We start from the raw sequence: 21418 nt of genomic DNA, 5'->3' as shown, positions 1-21418 counted from the left end.
GGGATGGGGTCCTGCGGGTGCCCGGCTCGCACCGACTCCGGGATGCTCTGGACAGCGACTGCTCGCAGCCTCGCGCGCCCACTACTGAGCGCAGCTGGCCCACCGCGGCTGCAGCGGGAGCTGGGGGCGGGGGCGGGACCTGGCCTGCTCGCCCCGCCTCTGCTGCTTGTGGCCCGCCCCAAGCGCCCTCTCCTCTTCCTGTGAACCCCTGGGCCCCCCACCCAGCGAGGCCAGGCGAGGGTCCCTGCGCCCCCAGTGCCAGGCCAGGGAGCTCCCTCCCCCTGGACTCAGGGGCACTGAGCTGTCAATCAACCCACAGATGGGTGCAGACCCGGGAGCAGGCTCCGCTCTGCGTCAGTACCCGCTGTCCAGGGCCCCAGTGAAGCTAGTAGGGTCCCTGAAAACGAACAAGCTCGACTGGCACACAGCTCAGACAGGGCTGTGCAGTCATCTCCTGAGTCGTCCTCCCAGCCCAGTGCTGTCCCCTGCGTCAACCCGGGGACTTAGCCATCTCAGGCTCACTCTTCTCAGAGGGGACAGGGGGCACGCAGGGCCTCTCATGCGGGTGGGGTGCTGCAGCCACCAACCCCGGATGCCCCATGACAACCCTGATTACCTGTTGGGGTGACCGTGCCCATGATCCAGATGAAGCCCCAGCCACCCCAGGTTGGGCCACGGGCCTGGTCACACAGCCTGTGGAACCCCACGGCCTGAGCTGGATACAGCCCGGGCATTTCCCAGCCCACTTTCAGTGTCCCTTTCTGGGCTCCCCACTCCAAGTCCACTGCAGCATTCTGAAGCTCGACCGTGATCACCCAGAGAGCCTGTTGACACAGACTGCTGGGCTGCCCCAAACCCACTGATTCCAAAAGCCTGGGTTGGGGCAGACATCTGCATTTCCGAAAAGCTCCAGATGCTGCTGGGCCTCCTGGGACCACACTCGGAGAAGCGTGGGGGCTGTGCAGAGGTTCTGTCCTGAGGTGCACAGGGTCCCGACCCCAGCCCTGCCTCTGGCCGAGCCCGCTGGACCCTCAGAGCACCTTGTTCTTGGGGACCAGACCAAGATTTGGAGTTCTCTTCCCAAAGGACAGAGAGACAAGCCCCGAGCCCTCTGCAGCTCAGGCCCAGAGGCAACAGTGTTTCTCTCTGGGAAGCCAGGGGTCAGGAGAGCTGAGAGGAGGGAGGGCCAAGGGCTGGAGGAACAGGGGCCCAGAGCATCGCTCCACGCAGGGAGGCGACATCCATAACAACTGCGCCTTTCAGTGAGTTGCCCACTTACAGTGTGTCTCTCCGCCCCCCTTACACAGGGACGGGGTGCACACTGCTCTGATGGGGCTACCACCTGTCTCAGCTTCCAGATGCAGACTCATATCCCTGCTGCCCCTTGCCAGTCCAACTACAGAGAGTGTGTGTGTGTGTGTGTGTGCGTTACCGCACTGCAGGGGGTTAGAGACGGCACTACAGGTTAGCTTCTCCCGGAAGCTCTGACCTGGGACAGCCAGGCAGATCAGGGACACCATCCACTGCTTGTGAGAGATGAATCAGGGAAGCAGGGGAGGGGGCCTGGACCCGGTACTGCCCAGCTGGTCTTTCCCTGGGTGACTGCCAAGTCCTGAGCCAGGATCCTGGAGCTGATGCCCCTCACCCCTGCAATTTTGTGTCAGGTGCTGCCAACCTGTTGGAATAAACACACCAGTCTGGTTGCCATGGTGACTATGATGGCTTGGAAGAGCTGAGGCTGCAGCTGCTGTAAACAGGAAGTTAGGAGGGGCTGCTTGCACCACTCACTCATGCCCTGGGGGTGCCAAGGGCAAGGCCAGTGGCATCAGAGGCAGTAGCCCTAAAACTAATTAACCTGTTGGCAGAAAGCCCTGGAGACTTCATCGTTCTCCTTAGACAGGCAAACTGAGGCCCAGACAGGGAGAAGGGCTTGAATAGGGCCACAGAGCAACAGGTTGGGTCCCAAGCTCAGCCTTGAGCCTCAGTTTCCCTAGGAAAGGTTGATCCCCAGGGCTTCCCTCCACACACACACTTCCAGGGACTGGAGAGATGGTCCCCTTTGTGCCTGATCCCCTCATTCTCCCTATCTGTTCTGAGACCGAAGTTGGGCCTATCTGAGCCCATTGGAACCCTTTCCTGTTGCTCCCCTCTGCTACCCTGGGCCTTAGTTTCCCTCATTTATAAATAGCAGTGTCCAGCCTGGGGGCTGCTGGGAGACCTAAGCAGGTAAGCCTCGGCATGGAGCACATGCTGGTCAGTGCCTGCTGCACGCTCCTCATTCTGCAGGGATGGGAGCTGTTTGGCCTGACCTCCAGGGGCCTGGGGAGCGGAACTTTTCCACCTCTGAAGTTTGGGGGTGGCATCCAATCCTGCTGATCCCACAGCCAGGAGAGGGCATGGAGGGTCCTGCCCTGCTCTTCCTGCCTGCGCCCCAGGCCCTGCTCTGAAGTGTCACCCTCTGCTCCAGACCCCCGACAGCGGTCCTGAGCAGTGGTGGTGAGGGAGTGTGGGGCACGCATGTGTCACAGCAGGTGTCAGGGCACAAGACGTTCTGCCTAAAGGAGGTCAGGGCTCTGGGCTTCTGGAAGGAAAGGGCCTGGCAGGTGGGAGGACTGGTTTTTCCTCCTTTGGGCTGGGAGAAAAGCGCCCGGCTGTGGATAAGCACTCCGAGGGCTGGTGCAGAGCAGGGAAAGGCTGGTACAGGAGATGGGGGCACCTCGGTGAGTCCACACTGTAGCTGCAGGTTTTAGTAACAAACCAGCTCACACTCACAGGTGGCAGCCTTTGGAATTGCAGGCACAGCCTCCGGGTGGTCAGGCTCTTCCCGCCACCCTCTGAACCCTAGCACCTGTCCAGGACAGAAGCAGGGAAAGGGGGTGGGCCATGGAACTTGGGCAAGGCTCCCTGCCTGCTCTGGGCTGGAGGACGCTGAGGACTGCAGGAACCTGTCCCATTGCCTACGCCATCCTGAGTGGTTCTGCCAGCAGAGGTGGCTTCAGGTGGGGGAGGGCCTGCCCCAGGTGACCCCTTGCCTTAGAGGCTGCTTCCTGGGGCATAGTCCCCAGCAGCTCAGTGGGGGGATCCTGTTGCCAGCACCTGCACAGGTGGAGTCTGTGCTAGGCCTGGGGCATAAAGGCGGTCTGTTCATTAGCCTTCCCATCAGCTTTTGGCCCAGAGGCAGGTGTGCTGGGGCCAGGACAGTATCAGGAGACAGAGCTACAAGTGGGCCCAGAACTGGCTCCTCCGCAGAGCGGACATCATTCTCTGCACAAGTGAGGGCTGAGATCCCCTTGTCCCTAGCTCTGGGGGCTCCAATTCCTCCCTCCTTGGAGGAATGGAAGGGGAGGCATGAGCATCCAGCTGGCCCCTCTTCAGGAGGGCATCCTGGAAGGGCAGAGCCCAGGAGGGAGGAACCCAGGCCTGTGCTCTGTGACTTTGCTGCTTCCTTGTTGCCAGTTGTGGGGTCTGGGGACAGCGGGATGGATGGGACCCTGGTGCTCTAGCCCCATGGGCCCACAGCCTCTACAGATGGGGTCAAAGCGTCTGGAACCCTCTGGGCACCTCCTGGGCCCCTGCAGCAGGACACCCCCAGGTTCAGCAGAGGGGTGGTCGGGGCACCCCTGTGCAGGCGTTCCTCAGGCCTCCCAGCTGAAGCTGACTCAAACCTCCTCGAGCCAGCCCGAGTCAATCCTGGGCTTCCGACCTGCCAACTTGTCATTGTAGCCTCACACTGGAGGCCGCCCACGGCAGAGCCTGACGTGGGAAGGCCTTGGGCTGGCAGGTCAGGGGACCCAGTCTGGCCAGACGACTCAGGCCTGTAAGCAGTCACCGTGGGGAGATGGAGGCTGAGGGCTGGCTAGCCCCCAGCCCCGGGCACGTTACCCTGGGGGCCCCATTAGGGTCTGACCCGAGTGCCTTGTGCACCTCGGCTCTGCGAGGATGACATCCTGCTCCCTGAGGAGGCCCAACTAGGTGACAAGAACCACCCCAGGTCCCCAGTAGGAAGACCCTGCTCCGGCAGGCCAGTGGCCGGCACAGGATGCCTTCCAGCCTTGCCTGCCCATGCCAGGGTCTTACAGGGGACAGAAGGGGTTTGACTGCAGTTCAAGGAGACATCACCCCCACCCCCAGGCCACTGAGGGTCCGACGCTGGAGGCCGTGGAGAGAAGGCCCGAACCCCTGGCGGCGCAGTAGCAGCAGCAGCAGCAGCAGCAGCGAGCAGGGCGGCCTGTGTGGGAGCGGGGCAGGAAAGGACACACCCTGCAGGCAGCAGTTTGTGGAAATGTTTTAATTAGAGGATTTTTAGATACAGTGGTTAATCTATTGCCCACAATTCCTCACTAATTAGGTGCCTCATGCTGGGAACACACTCTCTTCCCTCACAGTAGAAACAGAACGATCACATTTCAGAGTTCTCCTGTTACAAGATTCACATCTTTAAGCCAAGAACTGTGGCACAAAAGGACATTTCATTAGCCAAAGTCACGACAATGTGCTAGAAACATCGATTACTTTAGAATGCTTTAACTAGAAAATATATTGCATTTCCATATATATTAACCATATACATGTGTAACTATTACTAAGTGTAGTTCAGTCATTACAAAATAAGACATTCTGGGAGGGGCGATACACACACGACCCTCTGAACCCCCCGCATAAGGCCCTCTGCGTCAGATAACCACGGACATCGGCCGAGAGCTCCGAGCTCAGCAACCCATCAGGCGTGTGGTCGAGCAAGTGAACAAGGCACTGGGCCCTCGGGCCGCGCCGTCAACTGAGGGGCGAACAGAGGCACCCTTCTTGGCCAAGGGCCCCAATGACCAGTCCTGTGCTCCCTACCCCCTTGGGGACCATCCCTACCCCAGTCCGTGTGCTAGAGCCACAGGCAACTGGTTCTGACAAGGGTCCTTGGGTGGGAGGGTGAGGCTGGCTGGTAGGAGGCCGGCTCTGGGCCTCAGTACTGGTCAGCACTGTGCTCACTGGGACCCAGGGCCAGGTCCCTGCCTGCCACTTCCTGTCTCCCTCTACAGCACTCCCTGCTGAGCCAGGACCCGGGACTGCTTAGGACAGAACAGCCAACTCCTGGAAGCTCTGCTGGGGGGCACGGGTTCCAGGGTTCTGAGGAGAGCAGCTTCCTCGGGTGACCGGGTTCAGACCGCTCCAGGAGACAGGAGTACGTGACAGTGGCCCTCAGAGCTGCCCTCCAGGGGTGTCCCGGTGCCTGAGACTGCCTGCATCCAGGGGTGGGGGCTGAGGGGTGAGCACGGGGGTCGGATGCTACACCCAGAGGCCCGAGGGCAGTGCCAGATGCGAGAAGGTCACATGCTGTGGCCCGGCCACCCTGCACCGGCCCGAGGAGGGCGAGTGATTTAGAGTGGCTCTCACTCGGGCTCTGCCCTGGCCTGGCTCTGGGCATCTCCTCCTCCTCCTCCTCCTGACGGCTAGGGCGGCACGCACATACGACGGGTCTTGACACCAGTTTCAACTTGACGAGCCCTAACTCTAGCGCCGCACAGCCCGAAGACCCAGGAGGGGCGCACAGAACCCTGCGGGCACACCGGCTACACACAGCGCTATTTACAAAGGGCCCGGCCAAGTGCCCCGCGGGACCCAGGCACGGGCAGCAAGACGTGCTGGGCAGAGGCCAGTGCTCTGCGGGGCCTACAGCTGTGTGTGTGTGTGTGTGGGGGGCACACACCCCAAGGCTGCCTCCTCATACTTTTAATGACGATAATGCAACAAAAACCTTTATATAAACAGTTTATTTACTCTAAACAGCAACACAGACAGAACGCCATATAAACACAAAGGAAGTGATGCGGAAACAAGAGGCTGGCCGACTGCATCTGAGGCTCACAGCAACACAACCCGGGTTCTGCGGAGAGAAGCACGGAGGCGCGAGGGCGGGGACGGGCCGGGTTCTTTTTCGTTCAGCCAGCTGGAGGCTACGCGTAGCTCTGAAGTGGGAAGCATGCCTGCGCCCACGGGCAAAGGGAACTAGCTCCTCAGGGACTCGTAGAAGTATAAAAGTTTGTAATTTTACAGCAGTTGAAATACTGACATCAATATTAAAATAAAAGCAAGTTTTACATAACAATCAAAAATACAAAAGACTGAAGGAAGAGACCCTGTATGAAAAACTGGGCAATTCAGCGAGTGGGAACTGTGTGCCAGCGGCGGAAATGGAAATGGCGCCCGCCTGCCTCCCCCAGGTGACTAGTAATCGTGTAGAGCAATGCTAGGTCTGCGAGCGTTGTAAACAAGTTCTTGCCAAACCAATCCCTTCCTTTCGATGTTGCCGCAGGTCGCTGCTTATGAGGGTGCAAACTTCTTGGCTTGTGCTCGAACCCTTTTCTCATATTCCACTCTGTTTTGGCTGAGGAGGTCAAGAGAGAGAGACGTTAGAGCGGCCTGGGCCAGCAGTGCGCAAGTCCAACCAGCGACCGGCAGTTTCCTCTCTCCCGTTTGAACAGCACGAGTCATTTCGGAGAGAAAACGTGGATTGCTCACCTAGTCTCGGAGAACAGACAGACATCTGGTGGGCTTTCCGGGGGACTCTCAGTCCTGAGTGGGAGGGTGTGTGTGGGGGGAACTTTCTGGTGGGCTGGGGGGACCTCAACTGGGACTCCAGCGTGAGGTGTGCTGCCAAGGAAAAGGGACCGGCAGGCACTGCCCAGGCCAGGGTGGGAGGCAGGGCGGGAGGGCAGCAAACTTGCCATCAGAGAGGAAAGACCAGTTGTACCGGGGATCAATGTGACCTTGAGGTCCGCGGGTACACGATGATGTTTATGAACAGGGCTGCTGACACACAGCCACAGCTGTCAAACACCCCATGGGCTGGTCAGGGCCTCCCTGGAGCGCAGGCACAGTGCGTGCGCTTGGGGGCACTCATACCCCGGTAAGTGTGTCGGGGTTCCTCCAAAGCTGTGCTCTCAACAAGCGTGGCCTCTCAGAGCACTGGCCCTGGCCCACATGCAGGCCCCAGGGTCAAGGGACAGAGGGGCCACCACAAGAATTTCCCTCAGCAGACTCTGGCACCCCAGGCCGACCTCACTGGCCTCTCTGGAGAAAGACTGCAATGCCAGCACCAGGGGCGGTGGAGACCTGCCAGAGCCGGCCCCGGGCTGGCATGGCACCACGGTGCCCACCCGTCCTGGGGGGCCAGTGTCAGCACCATGCCCAGCCGGGGTGCAAGAATGAAGGCCAGGGGACAAGCTTCTACAGCTAGGCTGTGCTGTCACCCTGGCCAAGGGCCCAGATCCCCAGGGGGGAGGCGGCTAACTAGGTGAACCCTGGAAGGAGCTGGAAGCGACAGCAGGGGCAGCCTAGTCGAGCCCTGCCATTTACCAAGCGAAGCCAGGCACAGGCTGGCTGTCCTAGAGAGCAGCCGCTAGTGTAGGACACGCCCTCCCAAAAGCACGAGAAGAGAGACCTGAAAAGAAAGGTTCTGGTAAACTAGTTGCTGACTGGAGAAATAACATCTCACTCCCGTGGAGCAGTGTATGGCGCTGTCTGGCACGGAAGGAGCCCGGAGTATACAACCAGGAGCACACTCGCGCACACAGCTGCGAACACCACAGCCCTGCAACTTCACGGGGAGCGCCAGGGCAGGTGGCGCTGTGGGCCACAGGCACAACAGACATGACTCACCCAAGGCATCGCACCCCCCGCAGCACACTCCCGGATTGGAGAGCTCTCTAGAAACAGCAAGACGACACTCTGGCTCTGTAGGCCACGTGGCCTACCTATCGCAGTGGTTCGGCTCCGACAGCAAGGCCCCAAGTGGCCCCATTTATAAAGAGGCGCAGGCTGACAGGGCGTGATGCAAACAGAAGTCATGGTAAAAACTAAGCATTCAGCTCAAGGGTCCAGGTACGAGGACTCATCTCCCAGAGCTGCGAGTAAACTCAGGCTAAGCTGCTGGAATCCCAGCAACCCCTTGGGTTGGGAGCAAGTGGACCTCAGCCCCTGCCCAGTAGCGTCATGCCACTCTCTGCCACCAGGGGGCACCCCTGGCCAACAACCGGGTTGGACCCAGGAACTGGAAGCCATTTTGGGGGGAAAATGCATCTCTTGCAATGGGGTGCTTCTCTTACATGACTCAGACCACCTGTCTGAGACCTCTGTTGCTCAGAGGCCTACCTATGACTTGTGGCAATTCCAGAAACGCCCCCTTGGAAGGAACAAGTCCCTGCCTGGCCTCTCCCTGTGGATCAGCCCCTTGGGCCCCAGGTATCTGAATGTGGGAAGGTGGAGGGAGCAGTAGGGGCCAGAGCCCCCAGCCCAGATTAACAACACCGTGTCCAGATCGGCCAGGAAGGTAAGGGTCCTCCTCACTGTCCACCCAACCAGCCCCACATGCCAGGGTTAGCTCCATCACCCACACCAAGTCACACAAGCTGTCCTCCAACAGCACCCAGCTGGGGATGTCACAGCAGCTGGGGGACCAAAAGCAACTCAAGAAAGACACTTCCCTAGTGCTGCATGTGCTTTGGAGTTGCCACACCCAGGCTGGGCCCAAAGGGGAGAGGGGAGAGGTCTGGGTCTCTTCCTCCAGGGTCCACGCCCTTCCCTCTGAGCTGGACTGGGCTCCCAGAAGCACAGGGCTGGCCTGGTCATAGCCCACCAGGGGCAAAGCGGTCACCAGGAGCCCCCGTTACCTGGCTGCCTCCCGCCGCGCCCCGCCCCGCCAGCACTGCTCTGGCCGCACCAGCCCCTGCTGCCATTCTTGCCGCCACAGGCCCTCTGCAGATGCAGCCCCTCCCCAGATGCCCCCACGGCCACCGCAGTCTCCTCTCTGTGGCACTGACCCCCACTACTACCACGTGAGCTTGGGTCTAGGCTGGCAGGAGCATCAGGACTGCCCACCCACTCACAGCTTCCTACCGGCAGCCCGCACCGGACTTCCAGGGAAGGCCGTACAGGCCGACGAGGGCGCAAGTGCAGGCAGATAGTTACTAACCAGTAAATTGTGTAGGCCTCTGCTTGGGCTGGATCTTGGATATTTGGTTCATTTAGAAGTTCCTGTATTCCTAACAAGATCTGTGTGAGAGAGAAACAAGGCAAGGTCAGCAGTGCGAAAGGCAAACCCTGGTCCTGAGGGAAGAGCAGGGTGAAGCCACCGTGCCGCGTACCTGCTTAATTGTGATGGCTGGCCTCCAGTCCTTGTCTTCCTCTAGGATGGACAGGCACACGGTGCCGGACGGGTACACATTCGGGTGAAACAACGGCGGTTCAAATTTGCCTGGGCCACACGGAAGAAAGGAAACGTGTTCTGGTGGCAGTTGTCCTAGAGTCATGTCCTGTCCTGATGACTGACATCCCCGTGTCCCCTGTACTGAGACGCCTTACTGGTCATTAGGCATTTCCCAAAGACCTGTTTACAAAAAACTGGCCACAAGGTGGGAGGAGGTAGGAGAGGAGCAAGGGTGCCTTCAGAGGCAGAGCCCGTCCCCCCCCCCCCCAGCCAGTCCAGACCCGGGAAGACGGGAAGGGGCTGCTGCAGCAGGGGGAAAGGCTCGTGGGGAAGCAGCTAAGGTCCTTCCACATGAGCTGGCCACCTTCAAAGCAGTTCATTTTGCTTCAAAAAACAGAGGCTTTTAGGACCCCATATTTTTTTCTTTAAAAAAAGTTTATTTTCTTTTTAGAAAAAGTCAATACATGTAAAAAATCTGAAAATGTAAAAGAGCAGGAAAAAAAGCTACCAGGAGCCCCACTCAGGGATCACTAACCACGGCTGACATTCTAGCGTATCGTTTATCTTTTCTCCTGGGTACTTTCTCCGTTTTTTAAACATGAATTTACCTACAAAAGTACAACCTGGTACAGTGTGACGAATTACCAAAAAATGAATGTATCTACCAACAGCTTCCTGGAAAACTCCTTCATACAGCAACCACCCCAATTGCCCCACTAACCCAAACTGCAACCCCCAAAGGAAGATGTCTTGAGCTGCCGGCACTCGGACCCACTCGGCACGCGTGGGCCTATGTCCTCACAGGTTGAGGCCCTTACTCACTCCTGCACAACACCCACCAAGCCTGGCCGCCCCACGACTTGCCCACCGCACCACAGGCGCGCACCGGAGCGAATTCGAATAGAGCTGTGATTGTTCTTGGAAGTGAATTCGGTGCGCACACCCGTGGGAATGCTGGGTCACAGGGTGTCTGTGCTGAGTAGAACAGACACTGCCCGTTTCCAAAGGGGCCCTACCCACTAACACCTCACTGCTCCCTAGCTTTATCAACACCTGGTGCATCAGCTCTGGACTGCAGCTGCTGTTAAATGAATCGTGGTTGCTTCTCAGGGCTCTAAGCTGCATTTCCCTAGTGACCACCTTTCATTCATGGGGATGAACTGGCCACTTCTTTGGAGAAGTTCCTGCTCAAGGGTCTTGCACATTTTTCTGTCGGGGTTGTCTTGCTGACTTGTAGGAGCTCTTTACATGTTCTGGACAGAAGCCTTTTGTCAACTACATGTCTTGCAAGTATCTCCTCCCACTCCAAGTTTGCCTTTTTGCTCTTTTAACTGTACGGTTTTATGAACACAAGTTCCTAACTTTAATTTAATCTTGTTTCTTAGAAAAGTGCACCAATGACAAATACCAACATATCTCCAGCCCCCCTTCTGGTCTGTCTTTCTTCCACACGAAGTCACTCCCGACTTCGCACACCACCTACCGCACGGCCTGTCATCGACCTTCATAAAAGGCCTCCAGCACAAACTACTGTGTCTGGCTGCGTCCGCCGGACAGTACATTTGGGAGATTCGTTCATGCCCTGTGCTTGTACCTTCTTCGCTCTTGCTTCTGCTCTCACTTACCCATTTTATTGTGAACACACTTGGGTTGCCTCCCGCTTTTGGCTCTTACACACAGGGCTGTCATAAACACGCCTGTCCATGCCTTTTGGTGAACACATGTATGCACCTCTATTGAATGTTCACTTCAGTGAACAGCTGGGTTCTCAGGCAGGGGTGAGTTTAGCTTTAGTAGACATAGCAAACAGCTTTCCCAAGGAAATGTTCAAACTTACTTTTTCTCCAGTGTGCACCTGAGGGCAGCGGCTGCTCCGCAGCCTCTCCTGCCTCTGTTGTCTGTCTGTCCTCTCTGTGGTTGTAAGTTGTAATTCTCCAGTAAAGTTAGGCATCTCTTCTATGCCAACTGGCCAGGTGGAGAACTTTTTTTTTTGCAAAGGGCCTATTCCACCAAATGGTGGTTTGCCTTTTTCTTATTGATTCGTAGATGCTCTTGACATATTCAGGATAAGTACTGATGTATGTGCATCATCTTACCTCTTCACTCTCAATGGTGTCTTTTGGTGACAAGATGGCCTTAACTTCAGTGTAGTCCAACTGATTGTTTTTCCCCTCTGGGAAAAAGCATTTTTCATGCTACTCTGGTTAAGCAAGCTTTGCCTACCCAAGTCATGAAGACACCCTCCTGTCTTCCTCTAAAAGCTGTACTGTCCCACTCACCTTCCCACCGGCCATCACAATCCATCTGGAAGGCCTCCGCTATGGCAGGAGGGAGACTGAATTCTGTTCTTCCACTGGGACGCTTGGTTGCCCCAGTCCACGCATCAGAAGGCCATCCTCCCCCATGAACTACAGCGTCACCTCTGTCATAAACCATGCCTCTGTACCCCTGGTTTGTCTGGCCTCTTCGCTCCGTGTCTTGATTACTGTGTCCCTGCAGCAGGTCTCAATCTGGTTCACGTCTTGGCCATCCTGCTAACGGGTTTGGGTACTTCTTACTCAATGAGTCGCAACCCGGGCCTCACCATCCTCCCTTTCTAAGACCCCGAGGGCCACGGCAATTCTCAGCACTCTGCATTTCCTACATTTTAGAAACGTGCTTGGCTCCTGACTGCAATTACGCTGAATCCGCAGATCAGCTTGGAGAGAACTGACATTTCTCTAAGTGTGTCCCGATCCACAAACACAGCCCAGCCAGCCAGTCATTCAGGCCATCCTTCATTCCCTCAGAAAGGTTTCAGTTTTTAGTACAGAGGTCTTAAACATCTTTTATTGGGATTTATTCCAAGGCACCTGATACTATTATAAAGAGTATAGTTTTAAAACTTTTATTTCTTACAACTGTATGAAAATGGGTTTTTATATATGAGTAGGGACCCAAAAAACCCCCAGAAATTATTTCTAAAAAATTGTTTTTATTCGTACGTTTAAACTTCAGTCACCTTCAAAGTACTCCCCATGTGATGCAATACACCTACTGAGACTTTTTCCCACTGCTCAGAACAGTTTTTCAACTCATTGATTTTGATGCCTTTTAGTGCTTCTGCCGTTTTTTTGTTTCACCTCTTCCTCATCAGCAAAATGTTTTCTTTTGAGGGCTTTTTTTTGTTTGGGGAACAAACAAACAAAAAGGTGATTGAAGCAAAATCAGGTAAACAAAGAGGGAGGGGCACAGGGCTCATGCCTTGGTCAGAAACTTTTAAACGCTCAGTGTGGTGTGGCCAGATGTGCTTATAAATCACCCATCATGAAATGGACAAATGCGCTGAAACAGTCTTCAAAACCATTCACTGAAGCTGAACGCAGCCTCTCACAACAACGCCAGCTGGCACACTGATTCAGATGGGTACCTAGAACACTCACCTAGCCAAGGGAGCCTGTACTACAGTAAGGGGCCCACCCTCCGGAGGATAATTACATTTTTTTGCGGGGGAAGTCACTCCCCTCGTATTAACCTTTTATTCGGCAATCTTAATAAACTTAGAGAAAGATGGTGTATGATCTACACCGTCCTTTCTCATCTCTGCTGGGATTTCCTTTTCCTGCCTTGCTACATTTGCTTGGAATTCCAATACAATGTTAAAGGGAAGTGATGAAAGCAACTACAGTTTATCTCACTTCTTATTTAAAGTAGTAACTGCACATGGCAAAACAAAAACAGGACAAAAAACCAAACAGCAAAGCACCACACCAATGAAATGTCTCCACCCCAAGGGTAACACTGTGACTCGATAATTTAAGTAGTTCCTCTGGTGGGTATCACTGTAACGGAAAACACACTTCTACCTCTCAGATCGCTGGCCACAAGAGTTGGCGGTCACACAGTCTTGCCCTCCCACGTGCCGGGACCTTCCCACACTCTGGGGCCCACGCCGACTCATTTAATTAACCAGACGTGGATAGTGTTTCTTGGCTTCCAGCTGCCAAACGGGAGAGATCGGGTGCCCCCTCCCTGCCTGAGTTTTGCTAAGCTGCATCAGGACGGTGTTGCTGTAGGACTGGTTTACACGCAGTTGGCCTCTCCTTCCCGCCTCCTTTGCTGGAGGCTTCGCTGTGCTACCCGTCCAGGCTGCAGATGCAGGCAAGAGCCGGCTGTGAAACTCTGACAGACAACAGGTCAGGGCAAACAAAGCCCTCTGGGGATGAGGTTCTCTGAATGGTGGTCCTTCCGCATGTCTGTCCCTGCCCAGAACTGGTACGTGGTGGCTTCGTCCCTGACAGGCACTAAGGGCTGGGGAGCTTCACCTTGATCTTCTGATCCTCCCCTCTAGGACTGAGGAGCTTCCCAGTCATGGAGCTGGGACAGGAGACTTGGCCTGTTAGGTACCCCCCCCACCCCCCCGGGGCTAGAAACAATCAGATCCAGTGAAGCGCAGAGATGGGTGTGACATAACCACAGCCACAGGGCTCAGAGAGCCAGGCTGCCCGGAGCAGAAGAGCAGTGTGTGAGCAGCCGACACCCCTGGAGGTCAGGCTCTCTGAAGGGGACTCAGATCTCTGCTGGAGCCTGGTCAAAACCAACCTTTGAGGACTCCATTGTACTTACATTTTGGAGGTGAGGATGGATAGTCATCTTTGAAAAGCATCCGTAGTTTAAACAAGCCTCCTTCCCAAGGGGTCTGTTGGAAAGTGAAGCTGTGATTAGGGGTGTGCCACTTTCTGCTGCAGGAGCCCAGGAGGAGGAGGGGTGTGCTGCTGCTACACAGCCCCCCCTTGGGCCCCAGCGACCCACCCACTGTCGCCACAACAGGACTGGCGGGACCTCCATGTGTTCTGAGGGCCAGTGGGAAAGAACCCTCCCTGGAGAGGAGCAGACAGGTGGCTCATGGCAGCTGCCCCTCTAACCCCAGGACAGGGTCAGGGTCTGTACCTGAGTGGCTGCAGCGAGGACTTAAGGGAGCTCAAGTGTGGATCCCCTCCCAGCCTCCCAGTTCCCTAGTCCAACATTCCTTCCCGACCGGGAAGGAGGCAGCTACAACCCACTGGCCTCACCCAAAGATGAGGGCCTCTGTGGAGGCTGAGATGCACGCCGGGCCCTCCAGTCTCAGACACAGGGCAAACCCAGACCGCATCATTTTGTGGACAAAGTCTTAATCCTGCCAGCTCAGTTCAGGGGAAGGGGGGTCATCAGGAGGCGCTAAGGCTGAGCATAGTAGATTCTCACGAGAGGCCATGGGTGGGAGGAAGTGGAGGTGAGAGGTCTCAACACAACCCAAACACCTCAGGGGTCTCCTTCCCTAGAAGTCCCCGGGAAGAGCAGTACACTGGGTTATTGGAGACCCTCAGTCCCTAATGCCTCAAATGAACCGGTTCTAACAGGCCCAGCCCACTCAGGGGAGCCAAGGCGGCCCTCCGTTGGGAGGACTGCGGCTGTGTGTGAAGGACACGTGGGGCCCCATTCGGCCATCACAGGCGGTCAGCACCTGGTCCGTGCATCAGGGATTTGCCACCATCCCAGACTCAAGACTCCCAGGAGCAGCACTGCCGTGTCCAGGCTGCTCTGGCTGTGGCACACCCAGATGGACAAAAACGAAGGCTCTCGTGGCACCTCTGGCCCCTTCTCCACCCTGTCTCCTAGACTCCCTCTGCTCCTGAAGACGCAGCAGGGTCTGGGCCCATAACCCCTGCTGCGGCCCAGTGCTTTCTTTCAGAATGAAAACTGTCTGGGGAGGGGTGGTATCACATGCTGCCGCAACCTCGTCCCACCACCTCATGTCCCCTGGCCTGTGTGATCGTCACATGTCATGCACACTTGATCCTAAGCCCTTCTGAAGGGCTGGAGCGCCCCCAGCAGCCTGCCCCTCGCAGGAGCGCTCCTTACCCCTTTCTTTCCCGGAATGGCGCACTCCCAGTTCATGAGGTTCATCGTGCCGTCGGGGTTTTTTGTTGGGACAGCCACAAAGCCCTGAGGGGAAAGCACACACAAGCACATCAGTGCTGTGGGAGCCCCCGCCCGCTGCTCGAAGGGGCAGCTCGGTGCCTCCCACCACCTGGCGGCACAGGGCTTGTAACAGGGCCCTGTCTGTCCGTAGGGCCTGGGCAGTGTCACCACCAGGAGACTACCCACCATGCTATGGGAAGAAATAAAGCTTTCCTTACAAACGGGTGGTCTTTCCTCCAAGCTTTCCTCTCCTGGGCAAGTCTGCTGAGGGCGATCCCCGACATATTCAAAGTCCTGAAAGAGACAGCAGAGATGCAATCAGGAGGAAAACTCGGCTCCTTCTGGCCCTTCCTTCTCACACCTGCCCAGTGAGCAGACTTGGTTCCAAGAAGCAGGTAAACTGAGGGTCTCAATGGGCCCTCGCTTGCTCTTAGAAAGCTGCCCTGTACAGATATCAGACCCCCTTGGGAGACCCCAGCCTTCTCCCACAGGCAGGTCACCAGGGAAGACCCCTGGATCTCCCAGACTCCTCCATGCAGGCCCCTTCCCTGCCAAGGGCCTAGCCCCCGGACTCTGTGGCACACCCCTCAGACTCCATTTCGTGGTGACACAGAGGTCCAGAGAGGTGAAGAGGCAGAGCCAGGCCACAGCGCTGTAGGTGCTGCATAGGGAGGGATGCCGTGCGCTAGTGGACACCAAGCCCCCGCCCTGGCCCCTTCAGTCACACCCAGCAGCAGGCTGGAGGGATCCTGTCCTCCCTCAAACTACATGGAAAAGGCAGGACAAGGTGGGGACATCCAGAGCACCAGCCTGAGACCTGGGGAGGGCAGGGATGCACTGCTTCCCTTTAACGGTGCAGGAATGTGGGGGCGCTGTCAGACCCCCAGCTTAGAATCAGGGCTCTGAATTCAGATTCTGGCCTAACCAAGATGATGACCGTCAAAGGCAACCAAGTGGGAAAGTGCCCCGGGGCGAAGGGCCGCTCAACTGCATTGTGGACGAGTGCAGAGACAGGACACCTGGCCCCGGCCCCCAAAAGACCCACTTGCTACCAGGATCCCAGGTTCCTCCTCCTCTTCCTACAGCCCCACCCTGGCACTCCATGAAGACCAAGAGGTCAAGGCCTATTTCCCATTTACTCTGGAAAAGTCAATAAAAGGGGAGCAGGCGAGCAGGGCCCAAGAACTCCCCAGGAACACCAGGCAGGGGCAGGAAGACCTCGGCAGGCCAGGAACACTAGCCCTGAGCTGTTCGAACGAGTAGCCTAGAGCCCTCAGGTAGAGCCGCATCCGCAGGTGCCTGGCACACTAGACCAAACTGCGGGTGCTGCACTGTAACCCCAGCTCCAGCTTCCCACGAGAAAGCAGATGCAGAGGCGACATGGTCACAAAACCTGCTGGCGAATTTGACCTTAAATGTGTTTGCTGGTCTTTAAAGTCCACGGAAACACTGAAGAGACCACAAACAGGACTTTAACAAGACAAATGGTGACCGGCAGCTTCCCTAAGACTTCAGGGTTATGCTGAAGCCAGCGGACAGGTCTCCTCCCTGCCTCTGTGGGGAAAAGGTCCAGCGCCTCAAGTTCCAGAGTACAACGTGCGGTGTCCGCTACTACAACAGGGTCTCAACCGTGCCCAGCAAAGCACACTTCCAGCAAGGACGACACTTCACAGCAGCTGTGTTTCCCAGCCCAGTCTCCCCGCTGCCCCAGCCGCCACCAGGCCTGCACCAGAGACGGGAAGGAAGAGCCAGAGTATCGTGCCTGCTAAGGGCGGAGACTCAACCTAAACTCAGGTGGTCTTCCGACTCCCTCAGAAGCCCCGTGGGTGGGTGGGAGAGCTACTTTCCCTCCCGCTGCAGCACTCACGAGCCCTGCAAATAGTACCTCAACCTCCCCACCCCATCTCAGCTCCAGCTGACCCACAACCGCCTCAGCCACCCAAATCGCACCCTTCATCCCAGCACCCCACCACTTGGCTGCCCTGCCCCGTCCCCTTGGGCTCATGCTATTTGTGCAGGAGGGGTTAGGCCAGGCCAACAGGTTGACAGCAGACATCAAATACACATTCCCAGGCCCCCCACCTCACGGAGTCAGGAACTCTGGGTGGGTTGCAGTGCTCCCGACAACCGTTTTCCCAAAGAGTAGGCACAGAAGAAGGCGGGGTTTGGGACTGCCACTGCAGAAACACAGTGGCACTCAGCGCCACCCAGGAGTCCAGGTCTCAGGACCCTGGGCGAGATGCTGTAAACCACCAGACCTACTGGGTGTCATACGTTTTCAAAAACCAGGTGTGCTTATGTTATTACAAGAAAAGTGAGGGTGAGGCCTAACCGGTGTGCCCCAGCTGGTTGGGCATCATCCCACAAAGAAAAAGGCTGCTGGTTCAATTGCTGGCCAGGGCACATGCCTGGGTTGCGGGTTTGGCCCCCAGGTGGGGCACATACAGGAGGTCACGAACTGCTTGATGTTTCTCTCCCTCTCTTCCTCCCTCCCTAAAAATAAGTAACATCTTAAAAAGAGAGGGAGGATCAACTCAAAGCTCTCCAGTCAAGAAGCACGCTGTCAGGGAGACAGGTAACAGATGTATCCATTCTGGCTGGGGTCCCTAGCCCCAGCACCCTGGACGCCACACCGCACCTTTCAACCTTTTCCAACCTCAAGATTAAGTCCAAAGTAGATTAACACCAGACTTGGACCCAACAGAACTTCTCGTCACCACCACAAAGCCCAGAGCTCTGGCCTGCCCGTTCCTTTCCCGGGGGTGTCTGACCAGACCACTGAGGCGCTCACAGAGGGCCTGCCAGGACACTGCCCTGGGGGGCTCACAGGTGAGGAAGCCCTGTCCTGGGAAGCGCTAGGTGCCAGGAGATGCAAAGCAGGATTATGGGGAGGAGCACCTGTTTTTAAATAGTGGCCAGGTGGCCATGGAGCACAGCCTGCAGCAATCTGGCAGGATATTGTTCCAGCTCAGAAACAGGAGGGCCTGTGGGCCAGAGGCGTGGAAAGGGCGGGCTTGCACGAGGGAAGGGAGAGCCCACAGGGGTGCGGGACAGAGAAGCACACCAGCCAGCTTCAGCTTGAAGTGGGCAGTGACGGTGATGGCTGGCTAGGAGGCTGGGGTGGGGGCCCCAATGTCTGAAAATTCTTAATTTCTAAGTTTCTCACACCCTTCAGTAGTTCTAAATGGCAAGATCCGATGCTATCCCCATCCCAGCGGCAATGCCCTACCGACCCCACTTCCAGGCTTGAGGGCACGGCACACGTTAGCTTCCAGTGTACTGCCCCCGCCCACTGCCCTCCCCCACCAACAGGGCCCCCAGAGGGCAGGTCCCTCCTGCCTAGCCAGGGCAAAGTAGAGGGCACAGGCTGGTAGGACGCCTCTGCTGAATTAACTAACGCAGAAGTTCAGTAACTGAAGACAAGCAGCCCAGTGAATGGTTGTTTAAGTGAGGTGTAAGGTCCCTAGTGGGTCTGAGCTAGGCAGGCATCAAAACAGGTTTCTGAAGCCCCAGGCCAGCTCCAGAACACTGAGGAGACATGGGTACCATGCGGGGTGACACAAAGCTCAGAGGACTCCAGAGGGGCTGGGCCTGGCCCAGGCTAGGACTCAGGAGAGGGTAGCAGGGTGGTCCCAAGTGCAGCGTGCCTGCCTGCTGACCCTGTGCCAGGACCCTGCCTCTTCTGAAGATGGAACAAAGGTGCCCGCGGAGGCCCTATCCTAGCTCCTAGGTGTGGTTGTCCCAGGTATGACAGGTTAATGAGGGGTCAGACAGGACCTCCTGCAGCCCCATCCTCGGGTGCCAACGGGCCAGACCAGGCGCCCATAAGATCCTTTCTGCCGTCAGGGCAAAGAGCTACAGGTGCTTGCCTGCACTGTCTCAGGCAGATGCCTGGTCTTCAGTGGCCTGGTCTCCTTCTAGTGGCCTTTCGGGGTCCAGGGAAAGCAGCCAATTTATTAGCATTTTAATTACAAAACAGAAGCGCCCATTCAGAATCCCACTTAAAATAGACTCTGCCTCCCTCCCAACAGAAAGGCACTTCGGGAGCAGCTAAGTGGTACTGGATGCTTTTGAGCAGCAGAGCTGTAGATGTAAAGATAAAATATCCATGAACTACCTGAGCCCACTTGCAGGACAAAGGCTGGATTCTCCAGGCTATGTGGGGAGGTCTTCCCTCCACCTTCCTCCAGGACACCCCCCCCCTCCAGCCCCAGCAGTAGGCTGTACTTGGACCCATTCCTCTCAGATCAGCTCTGCTGGTTGACAGAGACTTCAGAGCTCTACTGGCTTTGTGAGTGTGGGAAGCTGTTCATCTCCCCCAACCTCAACTTCTGCATCTACAAATGGGCGATGGTACTCTGACCCCACAGTTTTGCCCAGGACAAACAAACAGTAGATGAGATGCCCTGGAGGGTCTTTTGCCACCAAACACAAACTCCCTCAGAGGGAAGGCATTCATTTTGCTTAATCCAAGCACCCTGTATCAGGACACCCTCTGCCCCAGCCCGTCTGGACACACCTCCCTGGGCCCCAGGCTGTTTCTGAAGCAAGGTTCGCAATCCCAAGACTCACCAGACAAAGAAACAACAGCACGCAGAATTAACCCCTAAACCACTCAAAAGGTCACAGGCAAGTCAGGACAAACTAGTATCCATCTCTCTTGTCTACTGGATACTCTACCTAAAGGTAACAATTCCTTAATAGCAAGGAACATTTAGCGCTGTATTCTTTCAAAGGAAACAAAAAGCCAACTTAGCAAGCACAGTATAGTAGTAACTTTGCAAACCCAGAAACTAAGTGAGCACGCTTTCAAGATACACAAACCACATCAGTTAAAACTGATTTAGGAGCGACTGCAGGCCATGATCCTAAGCCCATGTAATCATTCCCTTCCTTTTCTTCTCACAAAAATACCAGTTCCAACCTCCCTTCAATTGACACAACGCAGTCTTAAAAACAAAAGAAAACTCTCCCTCTGGCGAAGCGCTGATGTTCAGGTTCCCACAAAAGGCAAGTGGAGCTCTCTACAGGTACAAGAGAACTCAGACTTATTTTGAATTTTAGACATCACCCCCCTCCCCCGCCCCAATCGAGCCAGCAATTTTGCAATCCAAGACTTTTACTCTCTCTGCTGGGCCTCTCTAGCTGTCTGGAGAACGCCACAGGTTTGTGTGCGGACCCGTGACCCCGGAAACGCACGTCCCTCGGTGGAGGGAAGCTCCTGTCAACCCCTCCTCGGCTCCCCGGCCGCACCGCCAGCGCACGCCGGAGGGGACGCCAACACTTTCACAAGGGAAAGCGACGGGAGCCCAAGGGGCAAGGCCGAGACGACGTCGAGGTGGGGCCAGCAGGGTCGGACTGCAGTCCACAGCGTAAACAGCTCCGAGGAGGGCAGTTCCCGAGCGCGAGATCGGGATCGGGTCGGGGGTCTCGCAAGAGGCGGGGGTCGGGGCCCAGGGGATCGCTGGTCGAGAAGCGCGCGGCCGGCCCGGCCCGACGGCGGCGGAGGCCCCGCGCCGCCGAGGCCCGGCCCCCGCCCCGCTGCCGCACCCTGTGCGCCCCCTACCCGCGCTCACCTAGGGCGGTCGCGGCCCGGCAAGCGAGGTGGACTAGGCAGCGGCGACGGAGGCGGCGCGGCGCTTCCTTTGTCTCGGGACTTCCCTCCCGAGCCCGCTCCGCGCGCAGCCCGAGCGCTCAGAGGACCCCGGCGCGGGCGGGGTGCAGGGCGGGGCCTGCGGAGGCTGACCGCCGCGCGCCTATACCGCGCGTCGCCGCCACCTCCCCGCGTCCCGAGCGGCCCTCGCTGCCGCACGCGGCGTGCCGCCCGCGCCCCGCTGCCGCGCGCCCGTGACCCGGGCTTGCCTCGGGAGCCCGACCCAGGGGCGGTTTTCCAGTCAGGCGGCGTCCTGGACACCTGTGCCCTTAAAGGAGCCGTGTTTCCGATCTGAGGGAGCGTCTGCAATATCCCCTTTGCGATGCGAGCGTCCACTCGGGGACACGCCGGCAAGCAGAGAGGGAAGACGGAGGTCAAGATCTCCAAGGGCTCCCCGGATGTTCCGCAGGCACCTCTGCGGGCACAGGTCCCATTGGTCTCCTTAGGGTTAAGGCCCACGGTTGGGGGGCAAAGGCCACCGAGGCCTAAGGATCCCCAGAAGCGTCGCAGCACGGTGACGATCCCCCGAGTACGGAGCCCTGTGAAACCCGTTGCAATTGGCCAACTTGGGGCGCTAGGCGGGGGGTACATCGAATCTACCCAATGAGTTGAATCGATACAAACGT

General features: G+C 57.0%; 1 protein-coding gene across 1 annotated transcript; it reads right to left on the bottom strand.

Annotated features, from left to right (window-relative positions):
- Nucleotides 1-5746: 5746 nt before the first annotated feature.
- On the bottom strand, nt 5747-20872 carry UBE2I (ubiquitin conjugating enzyme E2 I). Its single transcript, XM_053927797.1, has 7 exons — nt 20716-20872; nt 15358-15433; nt 15080-15163; nt 13805-13877; nt 9138-9247; nt 8966-9045; nt 5747-6379 (listed from the first exon to the last, which is right to left on the bottom strand). The coding sequence occupies exons 2-7, from the start codon at nt 15421-15423 to the stop codon at nt 6316-6318; spliced, it is 477 nt and encodes a 158-aa protein (XP_053783772.1). The 5' UTR covers nt 15424-15433; nt 20716-20872; the 3' UTR covers nt 5747-6315.
- Nucleotides 20873-21418: the final 546 nt, after the last annotated feature.

The sequence above is a fragment of the Desmodus rotundus genome, chromosome 1, assembly GCF_022682495.2.
Source record: "Desmodus rotundus isolate HL8 chromosome 1, HLdesRot8A.1, whole genome shotgun sequence".
NCBI lineage: Eukaryota > Metazoa > Chordata > Mammalia > Chiroptera > Phyllostomidae > Desmodus > Desmodus rotundus.
Note: the sequence above shows the minus strand (reverse complement) of the source record. Positions and strands in the feature narration are given on the sequence as shown.

What these genes read in the sequence shown, in the direction of transcription:
- UBE2I (XM_053927797.1), bottom strand. Translation starts at nt 15,423, where the DNA reads ATGTCGGGGATCGCCCTCAGCAGACTTGCCCAGGAGAGGAAAGCTTGG. An exon ending in CCATTCCGGGAAAGAAAGGG is followed by an intron (nt 13,878 to 15,079) that starts GTAAGGAGCGCT and finishes ACTTTCCAACAG; the next exon opens with ACCCCTTGGGAAGGAGGCTT. An exon ending in GAGGCCTACACAATTTACTG is followed by an intron (nt 6,380 to 8,965) that starts GTTAGTAACTAT and finishes TGACCTCCTCAG; the next exon opens with CCAAAACAGAGTGGAATATG.